Source organism: Zonotrichia leucophrys, chromosome 3, assembly GCF_028769735.1.
Source record: "Zonotrichia leucophrys gambelii isolate GWCS_2022_RI chromosome 3, RI_Zleu_2.0, whole genome shotgun sequence".
Classification (NCBI taxonomy): domain Eukaryota; kingdom Metazoa; phylum Chordata; class Aves; order Passeriformes; family Passerellidae; genus Zonotrichia; species Zonotrichia leucophrys.
The window spans coordinates 51,174,320-51,191,926 of record NC_088172.1 but is presented as its reverse complement, the minus strand read 5'-3'; the positions used below and the strand labels follow the sequence as shown (position 1 = coordinate 51,191,926).

The 17,607-nt window shown below is 37.0% G+C and overlaps 1 protein-coding gene across 18 annotated transcripts in view; it reads left to right on the top strand.

The window, feature by feature from the left end:
• The window catches only part of SYNE1 (spectrin repeat containing nuclear envelope protein 1), a 295,365-nt gene that overhangs the window by 257,922 nt on the left and 19,836 nt on the right, over positions 1-17,607 (top strand). For all 18 annotated transcript variants that reach the window (XM_064708165.1, XM_064708183.1, XM_064708172.1 and 15 more), the window contains 7 exons: positions 72-230; positions 702-868; positions 7,637-7,799; positions 11,432-11,619; positions 13,255-13,405; positions 16,563-16,745; positions 17,146-17,283. In XM_064708165.1, the coding sequence (XP_064564235.1) occupies positions 72-230; positions 702-868; positions 7,637-7,799; positions 11,432-11,619; positions 13,255-13,405; positions 16,563-16,745; positions 17,146-17,283 (1,149 nt within the window). The remainder of the gene's footprint in view (positions 1-71; positions 231-701; positions 869-7,636; positions 7,800-11,431; positions 11,620-13,254; positions 13,406-16,562; positions 16,746-17,145; positions 17,284-17,607) is intronic.

Here is a 17,607-nt window from a genome sequence, read left to right as displayed (position 1 = left end):
TCGAGTGTTTTAAGCATGTCTTAAGTGTGTTTGCTATTTTAGTTTCATTTGCTCTTTGCAAATGGTTTCAGGTCTCCTTGCGTCGACAACAAGTCAGTGAGAGACTGAATGAGTGGGCTGTCTTCAGTGAGAAGAACAAGGAGCTCTGTGAATGGCTGACACAAATGGAAAGTAAGGTGTCTCAAAATGGTGACATCCTCATAGAAGAAATGATTGAGAAACTGAAAAAGGTATAATGTACACTTACATACTCTTCTTTAACTGCTTAATTGTTTTTAATTAGCGGAAATTAAGGTTTTACCTTACTCTGATGTGTTCTGGTGTTTTTGTTCTCTCACTATGCAGCATTTTCCTGTCTTTGTTGAGATAGGACCTCCCAGAGTACCATAAAATTAAGTGAATGCAAAGTCAGAGGCATCTGAATGCTTTACTGAGTGTCCAATCAGAATTGCCTGTAATGAGTTAAACTATAACATATTTATAGAAGACATTTTGTTTTGGGTTGTGTTGGGTAGGTTTTTTTCATTCTTCTGGTAGTTGTTTTTGTTTATCCATCAAATATATAAGAAGTTGTCACTCCACTGTACCAATCAACTGAAAAAACAACATTCACTTGTATTTTTGCACCATTCCTTTTGCAGTGCACAGCAGTGTATATTTAGAATAAGTACCCTGTCTTCTGATTGCTCTTTACTCTCTAGGATTATCAAGAAGAAATTGCTGTAGCCCAGAAGAACAAAATCCAGCTTCAGCAAATGGGAGAGAGACTTGCTAAAGCCAGCCATGAGAGTAAGGCATCAGAAATTGAGTACAAACTTGGCAAAATCAATGACAGGTGGCAGCATCTTCTAGATCTTATTGCAGCCAGGTAAGACAGTTGTTTTGTTTTATAAGTTTTAAGTTGGACAGATTAATTTGCTAGACATCATGCTTTTAAAATTCTTTATTGTCTACCTTTTTATCATAAATTCTGAAATAAATTTATTCCTAACCATCAACTTATTTCTGTGAAAATTACTTTGCTGTTTTACTTTATGATACATGACAACATTTCTTCAAGAAGAGGCATTTAAAAGCTTCATTATAATAATATGGTGATGGTAGTAGTTTAACAGTTGGACTTGATCTTAAAGCTCTTTTCCAAACTTAACAGTTCTATGTTTCTACAATATAGGATCAGTTGCAGTCAGATTTGGTGAGCCTTGCTCTAGTACCACCTTACTTTACATGGTGCTAAAAAATGGATGCAAATGTAGTTTTTCTACAAATTTCTTGACAGTAGAACCAAAACAGTGCCTTTGTAGTTTTGTATTTCAAGAAGAGCAGGCCTAAAACTAAGTCTTAAGTTTTCTGCCAGATCATTTTTTTCATGGATGGAGAATAGTAACTCCAGGATGTATGCATTCTGGCCTTAAGGACTCTTTTTATTCAAGGTCAAAAGTATAACTGCAATTTTCAGAACTTAAAAAAATACAGGATTGTTGTTTGATAAGTTAAGAAAATTATTTATTTGTTTCGACACTTTCTGTTTAGCTGTGCTGCAGTCTTCCTTCCATTACTAACAATTTTCTCACTGTTTTGCACTTCATGGATTCATAAATAGCTCATATACTTTATAATTCCCATTTCTTTGATGTAAGGACAAATGCATTAGTAATAGTTTAGTCCTGTTGGCAGCAAAAAGGTTTGTTTACTTTCATCATCTTTTTTTTGTTGCTTCTTTTTTTATATGGTTTTAGTGCATTCTTACTCTGAAATCTGTTAGTACAGGAGCCGTAAATTTTATGTAAGCAGGAACATTTCAGTGGCTCCAGCTCCTTTAATGAACACCATCTATTTCTTACAGAAGGATTAAATCAGGAAGTTGCATTATCATTGAGGAGCCTGCTTGGTTTCAGTGGGGTTACATCACCAGTTGTTGAATTTAAAGTATATTTGATATATTTTTATGTAATTCTTTTGAAATGCTTACACAGAGAAGTGTTCAAATAAAACCAGGAAGTTTCTAGCAAAAAGGGATTGCATTCAGAAAATACAGAACACATCTTAAAATTATCTGTCTTGTCTATTCAGTATTAGAGATTAGTCCTCACTACAGGGGATTTAGGATTTTGTATCATTCTCAGGTGGGGAGACATAAGATGCAATATTATACACTGTGTGTATAATTATATTACACACATTCTGTTATCATGAAGTATCAAGTCCTAGTTCGAAACTAATGGATGTAAAGTATTATTTACTTTTATTTCCAGATCATTTCAACTTAGCCTTCTCAATTGGCATGCTCAACATTATTGTATGCAATTAAACATATAACTCTTTACATTCCAGTGCCCTCTGAAGGGCAAAAAAACTCTGCAAACTTGCTGAAGTTTGGAAATAAATTGTGGAAAGGTTTGATGCTAGACTATGAAAATTTTGGTAGTTCAGCTGTATCTTAGGCTGGAAATCATTAAAAACCAAGGTGTTGATTAATGTGTGCACAAAATGCTTGTATTGATGTCTAATTACCAGTGGACAAAAGGTTGACATGCCCAAGATAATTTTTTAGAATGCTCCGGAGGCCCTCTAGAATATGTTCTTATAAATTGGCATGTGTTTTCTGTTATGATATTTTGTAATTTGGAGTGTATCATATAACATAATTTTGGCTTCATTCGAGTAGTAAAGGCATGTTAGTTGTCCTAGTACTGAGAAAAAAAATAGATCTTTTCACATTCCGGATGCCTGACAGTATTAATAAATTATTAGAGCCTGCAGACTTTCCTGCAATGCTACAGTAATCCCTTGCCTGGAGCATTTTTCTTTTCCTACATCTGTGAACTAATAGAAAGTGCTGTGTGAAAGTGCTTTAGGAATATTTTATGGTGGTAATACATGTCCAGTCTAAATCTTTACCTGTCAGTTTTATACTGTGTGGTGAAACTTCTCCAGTCACCTGTAAAAGCGTCTTTGTTTGTCACATTCTGTTCCCTTACCTGTTACTCTTAATTGCCCCTCCATTCAGAGGAGGTCTGTAAATACAGAAGTGACAGCTGCAGAATTGTCTCTGCACCAGAGACTTATATTTCTTCCCTTCTAGAACCATGTAATCCTTTCACATTAATTTTTCTGATATGTCAGCCTCATGAAAAAAGTTGCCATTGTTTACAGCCAGGAAATGGTGCTATTGCTGCAACTGCTCAGACTTTGCAAAGAAGGTTTTGTATGTGTTTTTATCCTTTCCCCTACCATTCCTAGTCCACATTCCTGGAGATCAAGTCTGGCACATGTTGATGAATGCAGGTTTTATTTAGAAACATGACCACTTGTCACCATCCAGTGTCATGTTATCAAGCAACGGCTGTTAACATTTGTTTGGCGTGAAACATTTTCTGTACAGTACTCTCCAGCAAAGTGCATCCCCTTTCCTGCCCCCTCCAAAAGCACAGTGTTTGCAGGCTTTGAGAGTGGAAGTTCTTCTTTTAAATACTGGAAAATTTCATGGTTGTGATGGAAGACTTGCATGCTGCGAGGATGGCGGAGGACAACAGTGTGGATTCAGACCTCCCAGACTGTAACTGTGATATCACAAGGCAGGCAGCTATTTTTGTTTGCTTTTGATTGATACTATTCTTTCTGAAGTCTTGGCTTGCTGGGAAACTAACTGAAATATTGATATGTAGAAATCACTACTATAGCTAGAAATTACTGTTTTCTGCTCCGTTGAAAAGCAGTTGACAGTGATAACAGCATACTTTGTTTTACAGCTAGTACTTTTGGATCCTGGAATAATTTTTTATAGTGGTAGAGACTTAGAACTAGTAAAATCTTTTAGCTGTCTGAGAGAAACTGTGTTCTGATTTTACTGCTGTTTTCAAATACGAGAGCATGTACACATATGAGAATAAGCAGACTGTATCTATCTGCTTGATGTTTGTGTCATCACAGGGGCATGACTACAAGCAAAAGGCAGAGAAGGAAAGAAGCTGTAAAGAGAGTGTTTCAGACTTTAATTTATCAAAGCCTGGCTGTCCTGTTCATATTAATGATTTGCAGTTTTGTAACTGCATGTAATACTTGAACGCAGCCTATGTCATCTTGGATTTTTGATTCAGCTTCTCTTTTTCCCTTTTCTCATTATCTCTTCTAGAAATTTAGCTGTTGTTCAGAATTCTAGAAATTCAGTCTTTGAAAGAGCAAACTGATTGGAGTAGTAAATATAACTGGCTTTACTGGTGTCCTATTACATAGTAGTTCTGTACTTTGGAAAATAAATACTTCTTGTATTAATAAAAAGATCTTTTCAAAGCTGATTTTAATAGTGCAACATTTTTCACTATTTCAGAGTGTTTCTTTAAACTTTGTCTGCTGTTCCAAGTAGATATTTTTTTTAAAAGCACCTTTTCTGGCGTGTACTGTACAGACTTAGCCAGCATGCACTTACTGACTTTTTTAATGTTGCTTTTAAAGTTTAATATTAGTAAGCAGCTGTCTAAATGACTAATGCAGTAGTTATGACTTCTATATGATGCATTTTTCTGTACTTACAGGATTGTTCCTGTTTAGATTTAAGTGCAATTTAAGATTTTCTTCTTTAGGATTAGTTGAATTAAATACATCTGTGCTTAATTTTGGCTCCAAGCTGTTTTCCCACTGTCTTTGCCCAATGTAGAATATTAGACATTATTTATAGGCAATCTAAAGTTATTGGTTTCTTGGGGAAATTGAGGCACAGTAATTGGAACATGAAAATATAAGTATCATAAGCCCGGGAAATTGAGGCACAGTAATTGGAACATGAAAATATAAGTATCATAAGCCCATTCAAATTGTTAGATGATTTTTCATCAGTAAACCTTGAAAACAATTGAATTCTGCTGTATTTTTCTTTCTGAGAATTTAAGTATTTGTAAATTGTAACAAGACTGGGGAGTGTGTTTTATGAAAAACAACCTTCAAACCAACTGTGTCATGGTTCCAACCCTTTGATTTCAGTGCAGAATTTTTATTAAGGAGAAAAGTTATCTCCAGTCTCTCACAGTAACATCTTGCAAATGAAATCTCAAATCATCAAAATTACTCTTGGCTAGGGATTCTACATACCTGATTTTAAGATTTTAAATTTGATCTTTTTCTCTTATGCAGAGCTTTTAGAGCATAGGCAACTTTTCTTGCTGAAATTCAGAAGGAAAACTCTCAGACATGTTGGATTGCATCTATTATTTGATCGTGGATATGCTTTCAGTGTAGCCAGAGGCACAACACTGTACTGCAGTTCAGTCAAAAAAAATCTCATCAGACTCAAATTAGCACTTGTTTATTTGTTTCTATTTGTACCACGGGCAAGAAACTTCTTACGTTAAACTCAGTACGAAAAAAAAAAACAGTATAGAGGGTAGACGTAGTGGGGGTACAGGAAGGAACCTGGAGGGTTTGGGTTTTTGGGTTTGGTTGGAGTGTTCTTTGTTCACACTGTTTTTCTTTCTCTCTCTGAAGTAACTTAGATCATGTGACTGAAAGTAGTGGTAGTTGGCCCAGACTATTTTTATGCTCTGTCAGGGATGTATTCCTGTGCAGTTTGCCTGAGGCAGAGGGCACTTTCTAAAAGCTGGACTTTTTATAGTTGCTGTAGGCAAAATGTAGATGAAATCCAGCACGGAGATTAGAGTACACACAATTGCAAACAAAAAAAATCCTGGTCCACAGTTTGGCCTTGCTGATAATCGAGTGACATTGCTTCTCCACAGGGCTGGCATGACTCATTGTTCCCTTTCCTACTCCAGCAGGCCTCCAAAAGATCAGTAGCATTGAACCTTGAAAATATAAGCAGAAAATGGGCAGGATTTCTCTCCTTTTCAATAATGTCAGAGATTGAAAAGCTGTATGTGCCTTGCAGAAGGGTGATAACCAACTTTCTTGGTCACCCTATGAGCAAGTTTCAGTTGGTTCAAGCCCACAAAACATTGAATGTAGAACCAGCGGTGATAAGGAGAGGGTACCCTCAGTGGTTTCTCCTACCATCTCCCTAAGCCTAAACACATGGCTGTGTTATGATACATAGCCTCATGATGAGGGCTAAGGCAGTCTTTCAGCATAATTGTATTGACTTCAGGCCCATCATAGACAGCTTTTCACATTGCCCTGATTTTTTTCCAGTTACCAGGTGAGGTTTTTTTACAGATCAAAGCCTACAGCTGTTGGCCATGAGACTCCAGCAAGGAAACTGTATTTGGACTTTTCTTAAGGGTTTTTAGCTAATAAAGAACCGCAGTTTAATAATCTGTGAGCTGAAGTGAGGACTATAAGGAGAAGAAAAATTGAAAGATTTAACTTTTTTTTTTTAAGATGAAATTAATATCTCTGTGATTCTCTTAGTGGTCAACTGCAACCACTGCTTTCAGTATGGAAGCAATTGATAAATTTGCTGGTTAAGCAAGAAAAATGTGAACTGCTTGAATTATAGGATAGTCAGGTGGCATTTTGTTTCCTTAGCAAACCTGGCAGTTTTATATTTTTCAACCCAATTTAGTCAGTCTGTTCCCAACGGCATTCATCTCTTAAACCTTTCTGGTATTAAAACACTTAAGTAGAAGAGCAATAGGAGTATAAAAAGGAACATTACTCAAGATTGTTTTTGATACCACACAAACAGGGAAAAAGAGCTTAGAAAAAAATTCAGAATTCACTAATAATATATGTTATGAAACACGGGAATAGGAAGGAGAGAATGAATTACTGAAGGACAGTTTTGCAGTTCAAACAGATTGGAGGAAAAATTATTTGAGATAGGAGGAAAGTTTACTTGAATTTATTCAATTGCTAAGCTTAATGCTCTCTTGATAAAAAAAAAAAATCACAAACAGAAATCTATTTAGTTTTTCCTGCTCATTGGTCTTCCAGGGCCAGGATTTCAAGAAAAATACTAGTTAGAAATCACTATGCAGTTCCATTCCAATTTCATGTGTTTAAACCTGAAATAGTCCAATAACACCAACTTAAAGCAGCCCTTTGAATTCAAGAATTCTCCCCAAGTTCTGAGCTGAACTTCTTGCTCTGAAACTTATTTATTCAAGGGCAAGTCTTCTCCCTGGAACAGGTTGATCACAGACGTTGCCCAGATGGTGCCCCCTTGCTAGGAATGTTCAAGATCAGGCTGGATGGGACTCTGAACAACCTGATCTAGTTGAGGATGTCCTTGCTCATTGCAGAGCAGGTACACTAGATGACTTTTAAAGATCTCGTCCAACCCAAATTTTCTGTGTTACTTAGTTCAGTGTTTTCATGGGTGTGAAAAAGGCCTGTTCACTCAGTGCAGTCTCCACAAGTACATGGATAAGTTATTTGTGGTCTAAGAAGAGCAGTTGTCATCTATTGGTCACATGCACAACTAAATTACTTAGATGGTTTTGGGGGTCAACTGATAAAGGTGCAGAAGCTTTGAAAATGTTTTGTGGCATTCATAAGCACTCAACCAGCAGCTGTGAAAGCAGGATTCAATGCACATATAATATGCTTCTGCTACATAATAAAGGAAGACATTACAGAAGAACTCACCATCTACGTGAAGTTTCTCTGAAAACTTCCTGAAACACATGCTGTGAAAATTTTCCTTCAGGGTGTACGTAATACTGCCATTTCTTTTTCTTTACAGGGTAAAGAAGTTGAAGGAAACCCTTGTTGCAGTGCAGCAGCTGGATAAAAACATGAGTAGTCTGAGGTCTTGGCTTGCCCACATTGAGTCAGAGCTGTCCAAACCTATCGTCTATGAAACTTGTGACTCTGAGGAGATACAAAGGAAGCTAAATGAGCAGCAGGTAAAATACAACACCCTTACCAGGTGAACAGTGACATGGGGAGAGCCAAAGTAGAGTGTCCCTGGGCTGCCCATACCCAGTTCAGTTGAGAGGGCATCAGGCAAAATGCTTAAATATCAAGGCAAGTGGTACTTACTGTGTCACTTATAGAGCCTTCTGCTGGCCTTGACATCGAATCCACCAGGAGCTGATTGACATTGCCAAGAAAGGTAAGGCACCAAGAGATGTAGCCTGAACGAGTTACTGCAATTGTTTTCCTTTGGGGCTTGTGATTTTTGTTTGTTTGAATTGTCTGTTCCCAGAGGCAAAACTGACACCTATTAGACCTTGCAAATTTTGCAAATGCTTGAAAATTATTATTTTTAGCAACCTTTCTAACTCACTTTTATTTTGCAGCTTGTTTGAGAGTCACTTTGCACGTAAAGATGCATGAGCTATACATGTGAAGTTAAAATTGGTTGGTTTATACTACTCAAAGCCTTTATGCAGTGCTAGATTAAAATATGTAAAAAAATGTGAATTCAGCCAGCTTTTGGCATTGAAAGTAATGTTACTTCTAAGATGATTTACTATACTTTCTACTTCCTGTTATACTTCACTGCCCAGTGTAGTTTTACCTAAGATGCACATTGCTGGAGAGAACTGCTGTCCTTTGTGTTCCTGTTGGTTATTTATTTGAAAAAATAGCTTTCTGTTTCCCACTGGAGAGGAGTTAGATGTTCTCCTGGGTCCTTTCTCCAGAGGAGAAAGAAATGCATGGGAAGAGGAAAGAGAGGATATTTTGTGGATAATTTATGATGAGTACAAATAGGCATTTTGCTCCTTTAAGCTGAGCGTAGAACTGAGAGCCAAGAACTCCTCAGTGATTTTGCCAGCTCCTCAACTGATTTGCTACTGCTCTGTTCAGAAATACGTATTAATATTTTATATGGAATTTACTTAAGTGTAATAATTTATAACACAGAAGCATCAGTAATGAATGGTGTTTCTAATACAATGAAGTGCTGGGAAGGGCTAAACATTGCTACCAACAAAGTAGACAGTTGAGATTATTTACTAGAATCCCTATGCAAACATCCCATAGTTTGTTACAACCACTTCTTGGGGGATTTTTTTTGGGCACAGAGACTGGTATATCTCTTCCTTTCACTGTTTCCTTGTGGTGACAGCGTGCAGTGATATTCTGTAGAAGTGAGTGATTTAATTTGAATTCTAAAGGAGAGAAATAGAGGTGAATCTTACCATGGGAGGATGCTGTATTTGGAAACATGGTGATGATTTGATAATCTAACAATACAAGACGTGGTTATAATAATAATAATTTTAAACCCCCCTCCACTTTCAATGCATGGCAACCAGTATTTTTATTATTGGAGGCTGTATCACTATCCACTACACCTCAGAAGGCTACCTTTTCAAATACTTTGTTCCCTGTCTCTTCTGTTAGTGACTTTGTTTTCTTTTCCATGTTTGATCTTTCACTGAGATCATGTTGTTCATATGCAAAATTAGGTCAAAGATGTTATGTTGTGAAAGAGGAGGGACAAATTCCATTTAGGAAACTCCATTATCTACTTCTCTACTTCAGCCAAACATCAGCTTTGCAGATTGCTGGTCTCTAGTGAAATTAAAAATGCAGTTGAATCTGGATATCCTGGGGGGAGGTAGCATAACTTCAATTCAGCATTTTTCTGGGGTAATGAACTTCATTTAAAGGATTACTTGTTTATTTATTTTCCTAATCTCCTACCTCTTGAAATGTGAAAAAAATTATGTCTTCTTCTGGGCAAATAAAATTAAAAAAGCGGTTGTATATGGGTGACAGCAGTGCATAAAAGTGACACTCCTTTGTGAACTAACCCAAAAGCTTAATGTTCTCTAATAAACATAATATATTTTAAAATCTGGGAAATAAATATTAGACTATAGAGAAGAAATAGTCTAGACATTGCTTGTGGAAATGTTCTGTAGGTGAATTAAAAAAGTGTAATTCTTAGGAATGCTTAGGACCCATAGTTCTCACTGCTGCTTTACACCAAAACATTAGAAAGGAGATCATGTTACCTGAACTTACTTAACCTCAAGTCTCATAGCTGTCTGGAGCTATGTGTGTTTCATAAAGGGTGACATCTGATTATAGAATCCACCCTCCTGTAATAGGTCAGGGCAGATAGAAAGAAAAATAAGCATTTTGACATCACAGTGAAAGTATTTTTCAGGCAAGTGAAGTGAGAGGGCCATTGCTGAGGAATAAAAGATTGTGATTTTCCACTCAATGTTGTCAAGCAGATGTTTATGAAATAACTTTGTAGTTGAGAAGATGAACTAGAGTACTTCATTAAGCGAAAGCCCAGTTGTTACAAGCAAGCAAAAATATTGTTTGTATAGATCCACCTTGCTCTATTTCAAATTTCCTGTTTTTAATTTGACATTTAGATCTCATTTCCTGCTGGAGGACATTTTCAGGTCATATTGCTAGCTGTAAGGAAAGTTCCTGTAGTTTGACATTAAATACATGTAGACACAATGTATTGACACAGTATTTCCTTTTGCATGCTAGTTTACTTCAATTGCAAAATTATAAAGCAGTTTATCTCTAATCATCCTCAAGCTGCCACATTCGCCTACGTAAGCGTCCACATCTTTAATTGTCCTGTTGGTTCCTTTCTTCACCTGAATCAGAATTTAACCTAGTGGTCTAGATGCAATATAGTGCTTTTTCATGCAGTTACATTATTATTTCTTTGTCACAATTGGAATTAGGTTGTCTTGGCTTTGTTACTGTCCATACTGATTTTTCCATCTAATATTCTGATGGTATATTACAAATGTAGACAAAATTCAAACAGAATTTCTTTTCATAGCACTGTGGTTCATCTTAACTTGAATCTGGAGATCAAAACTAAGGTGAAATATTAGTTCTAGAGGAAACATTATCATCAGTGTAGAACAAACCATTGTACCAAGAAACTGTCAGGAAGAATAATACTGATCACATATAATAAGTGCTAAGACCGTGTGAGTTCATTTTCTTTAGGTGTCTGGAATTTTCATTTTCCATTTCCAATGAAAATACTATAGAACTGGAAACTTGAAGGAAGAAAATTCTCTAACACATGCGCTGTTCAACACATGCTGCTGCCAATTTCCATGTCAAACATGGCACTTTGGAGCTATCTCATGTGGGGAACAGCATGTTCATGAAGGGTCCCTCTGCCAATCCCATGCAGTACATTAGAACGCCCTTCCTTGTCACAATTCTCTTACTAACTTCTGCTTTACATTCTCTGTGATAATGGGAAGGGGCTGAGAATAATTCTATCATTTATTGGTGATGTTGATTAAATGTGTGTGAAAGATGCTCAGCTGAGCATGCAGAGCTCTGGCAGTTTGTCCCAGTTGATGGTTTGGTGTTGGTAGTTCCTGGGAGAGCTGTGCATGCTGCCAGGTTCTCGTGGCCTCATTGACCATTGCATCACCACTTGCGTAGATGCACTCTCTTAATTGGTATTACTGGATGTTTTTCCTCTGTTTGCAAGCTTTCTTCTCTTTTTAAATGGGTGAAAGATAAATGCATTTGCATGGACGCATGTTTAGCAATTTCTCTTAAGAACTAATCTCTTCACCTGCAGGAACTCCAGAGGGACATAGAGAAACACAGCACTGGCGTGGCATCTGTTCTCAATCTGTGTGAAGTACTTCTTCATGACTGTGATGCTTGTGCCACAGAAGCAGAGTGTGACTCTATCCAGCAGGCTACACGCAATCTGGACAGAAGATGGAGAAATATTTGTGCAATGTCAATGGAAAGGCGACTTAAGTAAGTCTAAAACACCTACAGATTAGTATTTCCTTCTGAAATACAGGATGTGATGTATATTATATGGGTGAAGTACTGAATAAAAGAGTGTAAGGTTCAGAAAAAGATCATTCACTGAGTAGAAGCCAATACCTGCCATGCCTCTATAAACAAAACAGAATTTTGAGTTGCACATACCTTTATACAAAGTACAGGTAACAATCATCAAATTTCACTCACAAGTCCTTCACTGGAATTATTTATCATTTCCCATGCTTCATAGATATGATGAGAGAGAAACTAGAGAAAGTTTAGATGATAGCAATGACTCCAAGAGATTTGGAAAACATTACATAAAAGGGAGGTAGTAACGCTTAAATTTACCTAAGAATTACAGAGATTGTTGGGAAACTAGTTATTGGATGGGTGAAATGTTATTCCAGGTATTAGGGTTCATGTGTAGTTAGTGTTCCTCAGCAGTTTCTCTTATGTCTGACTTTGTTCCTTTGGAAGAATTTTAGGACTGAGCACTTACATGGAATTTCTCCACCTGTCCACCTTAGCTGTGCTGAGCAAATGAGAGCCACAGCACCCAGGATTCTTGGGTGTAGTCTGGGCAACTGCATATGCTGGACCATCATACCCAGAAGATTCATTGTTTTCTATTCTCACACAGAATAGTGTGTTGATTTCAACAGCAATAATGATTGAGGCAATGCTATGTACTGTGTGATGACTTAGGGATGAGACATGTTTACAGATTTAAACTCCTGTATTTAAGATAATTTCTTTAACTTTTTAAGTTATGAAGCTTATTTCTGCCATGTTTATACAGTCATATAAAAAAACTCTAGGAAGAACTTGATGTTTCAAAATGCTGAATTGAACATTTTATGCTCTTTCATTCTGTGGGATATTCTTAATGTATTTAGTAAAGTTTCTTGTTTATTTTTTGCAAAAGATGTATCGCTTTTAAGTTTGAATCTCTATCCATAGATTCATATCTTTAAGTAATTTTATACTATTGCCATGGAAATTCTTGAATTGTATATATCTGTAAGTTCTATGTTATAAATTCTACTTAGAACTACATTTACAAGTTCTATCTTTGACATAGTCTGTCATGAACATACGGGGGCTTTCATAACTTAGTATCCAACTCATCAATTCAGAACTATTTTAAGTTCATGTGGAACTATGCATGGAACTATTTTATTTTCTTACAATGTACACATTATGCTTTGGTGATTTGTACTGGTACATTAACTGAGCTATCGGTATTTAGGATCTTTATTGTACTAGAAACAGTTACTTGTATTAAAGAGCAGCTTTACTGATGTCACTGGAATTGCATTCCAGAAGTTATTTAGTGTGCACTCAGCTTTTTAGAACTCCTATTACAAACTTAAAACTTTCTTTAATACTAATTCCAAAATTAGATGCATTAAAAAAAATGCCTTCATCTTATTCTAGCTCAGTCTGGAATGAGCCAGCCTTCCCTGTGGTCTGTTTATCAGTCTGGCTGGCTGAGTTAGATTATTAGTCAGTTATTGTCTGGTGCAGTGCTAGTTTGCTGTTGCAGATGACAAGTTAAAGTTCTGTAGGTCAACTGGCCATCAGTTCAAGCATTCTCTAATTTTCTGTTATCTGTTGCAGAATTGAAGAGACCTGGCGGCTTTGGCAAAAATTTTTGGATGACTACTCTAGATTTGAAGAGTGGCTAAAAACCTCTGAGAGAACAGCTGCTTTCCCAAGCTCCTCTGGTGTGCTTTACACTGTTGCTAAGGAAGAACTGAAGAAATTTGAGGTGATTTATAGTGGTTGAAATTCAATACCTGCTGATCACATTGCAGCAACCATCTGGTGTTCTTCCTTCCCATAACCAAGTTACAGCAGAGATGCTGTATTAATAAAGTGGAGTTGATGATTTTGTAGCTGTTCTCAGTAGTAGGTTCCTAAGATAAAAAGACAGTGAAAAGTGGCAACTGGAGGTACCTCCACTGTTCACGAAAGCCGAATTCCTCACCTTTTTAATTTCTGCAACTTTTTAGTATGTCCAGTCAGAGTTCCAGAGCCTTCCTAAATCTCCCTTCACCAAGTGCGTCTTCGAATGCATGCTGCATGTTCTAGCTTTTGCTTTTGATTTTATCCCTTCTCTAATTTCCATAACTCTCTGAAGCCAGCTCCCTGAAGTCTCTTCTATGATGCAGAATATTCCTCCTTTGGATCCTTATACGTGAAATTCATGTTCATGCAAATACTGCTATATGTCCACATAGTGTCCCCTGTGATTTAAAAAAGTTCAGCATGCTTCAAAACTGAGACAAGCTGTCCCTTTGGTCAGCGCTTTGGAGCTTGTTACATGACTCTGTTGTGTCCACTGCAATGTGAGGGCTTGTCTCGTAGTTACAAGGAATTGTAAACCTGTGTGTAAAGCACACACATACATCGCCTGGTGAGTCACAGAGGAAAATGTTTTGCTTGGATTCATATTTGCAAGGAGAGTGTCAAGATGGGAGAGAAGAAAGAGAACAAATTATTTAGGCAATTCTGTAAACAATCAGACACTTTAAAGTATTTGCTTTGAAGAAAAAATGCAAATTTTAAACCATGTCCAAGCCCAGTTGATACGTTTTGGTTTAACAGTTAAAACAAAAACATAAACTGTGAAGTACTGTGTTCTGTAATTGCCATTCACATTTATGAATGTACTGGCCAGGTTTTGGTTTCAGATGGACTTCATTAGGCCAGACTTCATTATGGCCAGGTAGATTGCCATACTATAGAAACGTTTGCTTCCCGGACCCAAACACTCTGCCTCAGAGCTCTTTCCCATTGTCCCTCTATGTGGTGATCAGGATTTAAATCTCTTATTTAGTAAGTCTTTGTATGAGAAGCTGTACCAGATTTTTACAGCTGAATTTACTTTGTCCAAAGTCTGTTTTACTGAACCTCAGCTGTTATGGTGACCTTTCCTCTGCAGCAAACTTGTGCATTTTTTACTGTCTGTAGAGTGTCAGCAGGAACCAAAGAGAATGGTGTAGCCTCTCCAAAAGCCTCCTTGCCACTGTAGTTTGGTTCTTTCTCTTTTTTCCTTCTATTTTTACTTTTTGTTTTTTCTCCTGAGTGCTTGATTTCTTTGCCTGCCAAAGAGCAGGAAGTATTCAAATGGTATTCAAATCCAGTGGCATTCAACAGCTTTACTGTGAATTCAGTATGAAGATAGCCACTTAAAAATACTAGCAGAAGCAGGTTTCTGCTTCAACTAGGCATTTTTCTAATTTTATTTTCTTCTCCATATCTGCACTTCAAATAAAAAACAACACATAACAAAAAGAGCTCATCAGAGCATATAGGAACCTTTCAATTCTTGAGCACAAAGGTCAGAGATAGCTCTCACTGACTTCATTGTACAAAACCACACTGCTTCCTCTCCAGTAGTTTATGGAGAATTGGAAAGAGGTAACAGGAAAGAATGCAACAGATGAATTCTTGTGTAGCTTAGATTAAGAAATGGAAGGCAAATAAACAGCTGTTCTTTTGCTGGAGAAGGCTTGGTAACAGGTGAAACAGCAACTGCACACTTTTAGATTTCATGATCCTAGTAAATACAGTCAGAATTGTGCGTCTAATAGAGGAATACTTGTGCAATTTTAAATTAATTCAGTTTTACTGATTATTTCTCCCCTAGCTGCAAGTGCATTTGCTCCTTTTTGGTTGTCCCATACCCAATTTGATAGCCATTCAATGCAGAGAATAATTATATTGAGAGGACTCTGCACAATCTGATCTTTTTTTCCAACCAGTTCCTTTACTTTGTTCTCTGGTATTATAGCAGAAATGTGCTTATCTCATTATAGCTTTGATTGGTGCAATATGAAGTGTATATCTTTTTACAAATTTCTCTACAGAAGTATATAACCTATTCCAGTTCTATAGTCCTTATTAAGGGGCTTGTCTCATTTTGGAAGAGATTGACTGTTTTATTGCATTGTGAGGAATATCAGACAGCAAGTTTGTAGAACTACAGTGGGATTCAAACACTGTTTGTATTCAAAAGAGAGCTGGTGTAGGTCTTCCTTTGGTTGCTTTTCTATTTCGGTGATGTGACAAGATAAAAACAAGTAGAATTTTTGAAAAAATACTCTGGTGGTGGTGGTGGTGGTAATAGTAGTAGTAGTAGCAATAGTATTATTAATTCAGTCATTTCTTTACAAGGTGCTTCCTCCAAGCTTCGTGATTACTAGTCACAACATAAAAGCTGTGGGCTAAGTCACCTGTGCACCTCAGCTGCATCTCTGTGGCTCTTGTAACAGCCGAGTAAGCACCAAAAGTACATGCTGCAAACATTTGCCTTGACATAAGTTGGCATGGATATGTGTGACATTTTCTTTTCTGTTAATATTTTAAGAAAAAACTTACTTGCACACCAGTATACTAAATATAAAAAATGTCTCGTTTAGTATCATGTTTCAGAACAAACAGTTGCTCAGATCTCTTCAATGTTTGCATTTCAGCAAATTCAGTATGTGAAAAGAAATCCAGTGAAGCCACAGGAATCTTGGATTTCTGTTTAATTTTTTTTTTAAAGTAAGAGTTTCATGTTCATTGTTTGTACTTCTGTTCTCAAATACTGAAGCATATAATTTCACAGAAGGAGAAGCTGGTTTTCTTACACTGATTTTGCCTTTGTAATGGATATTCATGTTGCAATTTCTCATTCAGTGAATCATGTCAGTTTTATGAACTTTTTGGGGATTTTTGTTTTTTTGGTTTTGCTTTTCTTAATCAGAAGGCAGCATCTCCATAGGGTAGCCCTCAGGAGATGTCTCCAACTAGTGGAATTTATTGGCTACATAAGTCAGAGTTCAGATGAAGGGTCAAAATAAGGCAAGAGATCTATATCTGTATCCTGATTTCAGAAATTAAAATTCTGAAGGTGTCTTTTGTCCATACTGCTTTAGGCATTCCAGAGACAAGTGCATGAAAGCCTGACTCAGCTGGAGCTGATCAATAAGCAGTATCGGCGCCTGGCACGGGAGAACCGCACTGACTCCAACGGCAGCCTCAAGCAGATGGTTCATGAGGGGAACCAGAGATGGGACAATCTGCAAAAGAGAGTTACCTCCATCCTACGCAGGCTAAAAGTATTCAATTTTTAAGATTTCAGTTTCACTACTCTAGTTATGAATCAAGGGTACTTCAGCAGCTTTCAGTTTAATGCATTTGCACAGTGGTTTTGAGGGGACTTCTACCTTTGGGAGAGGAAGGAAGCTCATCAGTTCACTTAGTCCAAAGTAAACAAATAGACTGTAGGCAAATGCTTGGTGACATCAAACACCACCTTTCTCACAGAAGATAACTTTCTTAGGTCAGCTAATTGCAGCTCTAGATGGTATTACTGAAAAAGGAACCTCAGAAAGCATGTAAGAAATAAAAGAAGCAGGTTTAAATTGGGTTTGATGGGGATGAAAGTCGTTTTCCTACTATTGCTGATGGTTTTAATGTTTCTGGTCATTTCATACCACTCAATTTTCCACTCTCCAGCATTTCATCGGCCAGCGGGAGGAGTTTGAAACAGCACGTGACAGCATCCTGGTATGGCTGACAGAGATGGACCTGCAGCTGACCAACATCGAGCATTTCTCAGAGTGTGATGTCCAAGCAAAGATAAAGCAACTTAAGGTAAAGAATGATAGTTACATGAAAAATTTAAAGAATGGATAGTTACAGAAGGAGGGATGAAAGAAGGGAGGGGAAAAAATGATAGTGAGAAAAGAATTTTAAGAAACATTATGCAGAAATGCAGCCTGATATGGTACCTTTACTTGTAGGCCAAGACTTCAACCTCAAAAGTCATGAGTTATGTCAAATTCCAATATGAACTTTTCTGTCAAAATAGAAAATCTTTGATCTATGAAAAATGTAAAAAGAAAAACCAGGGGTGATAGTGTACTTTCCTGCATCAAAATAGGAAATATTAATAAAAAATATTTATGTAAGGTCTCC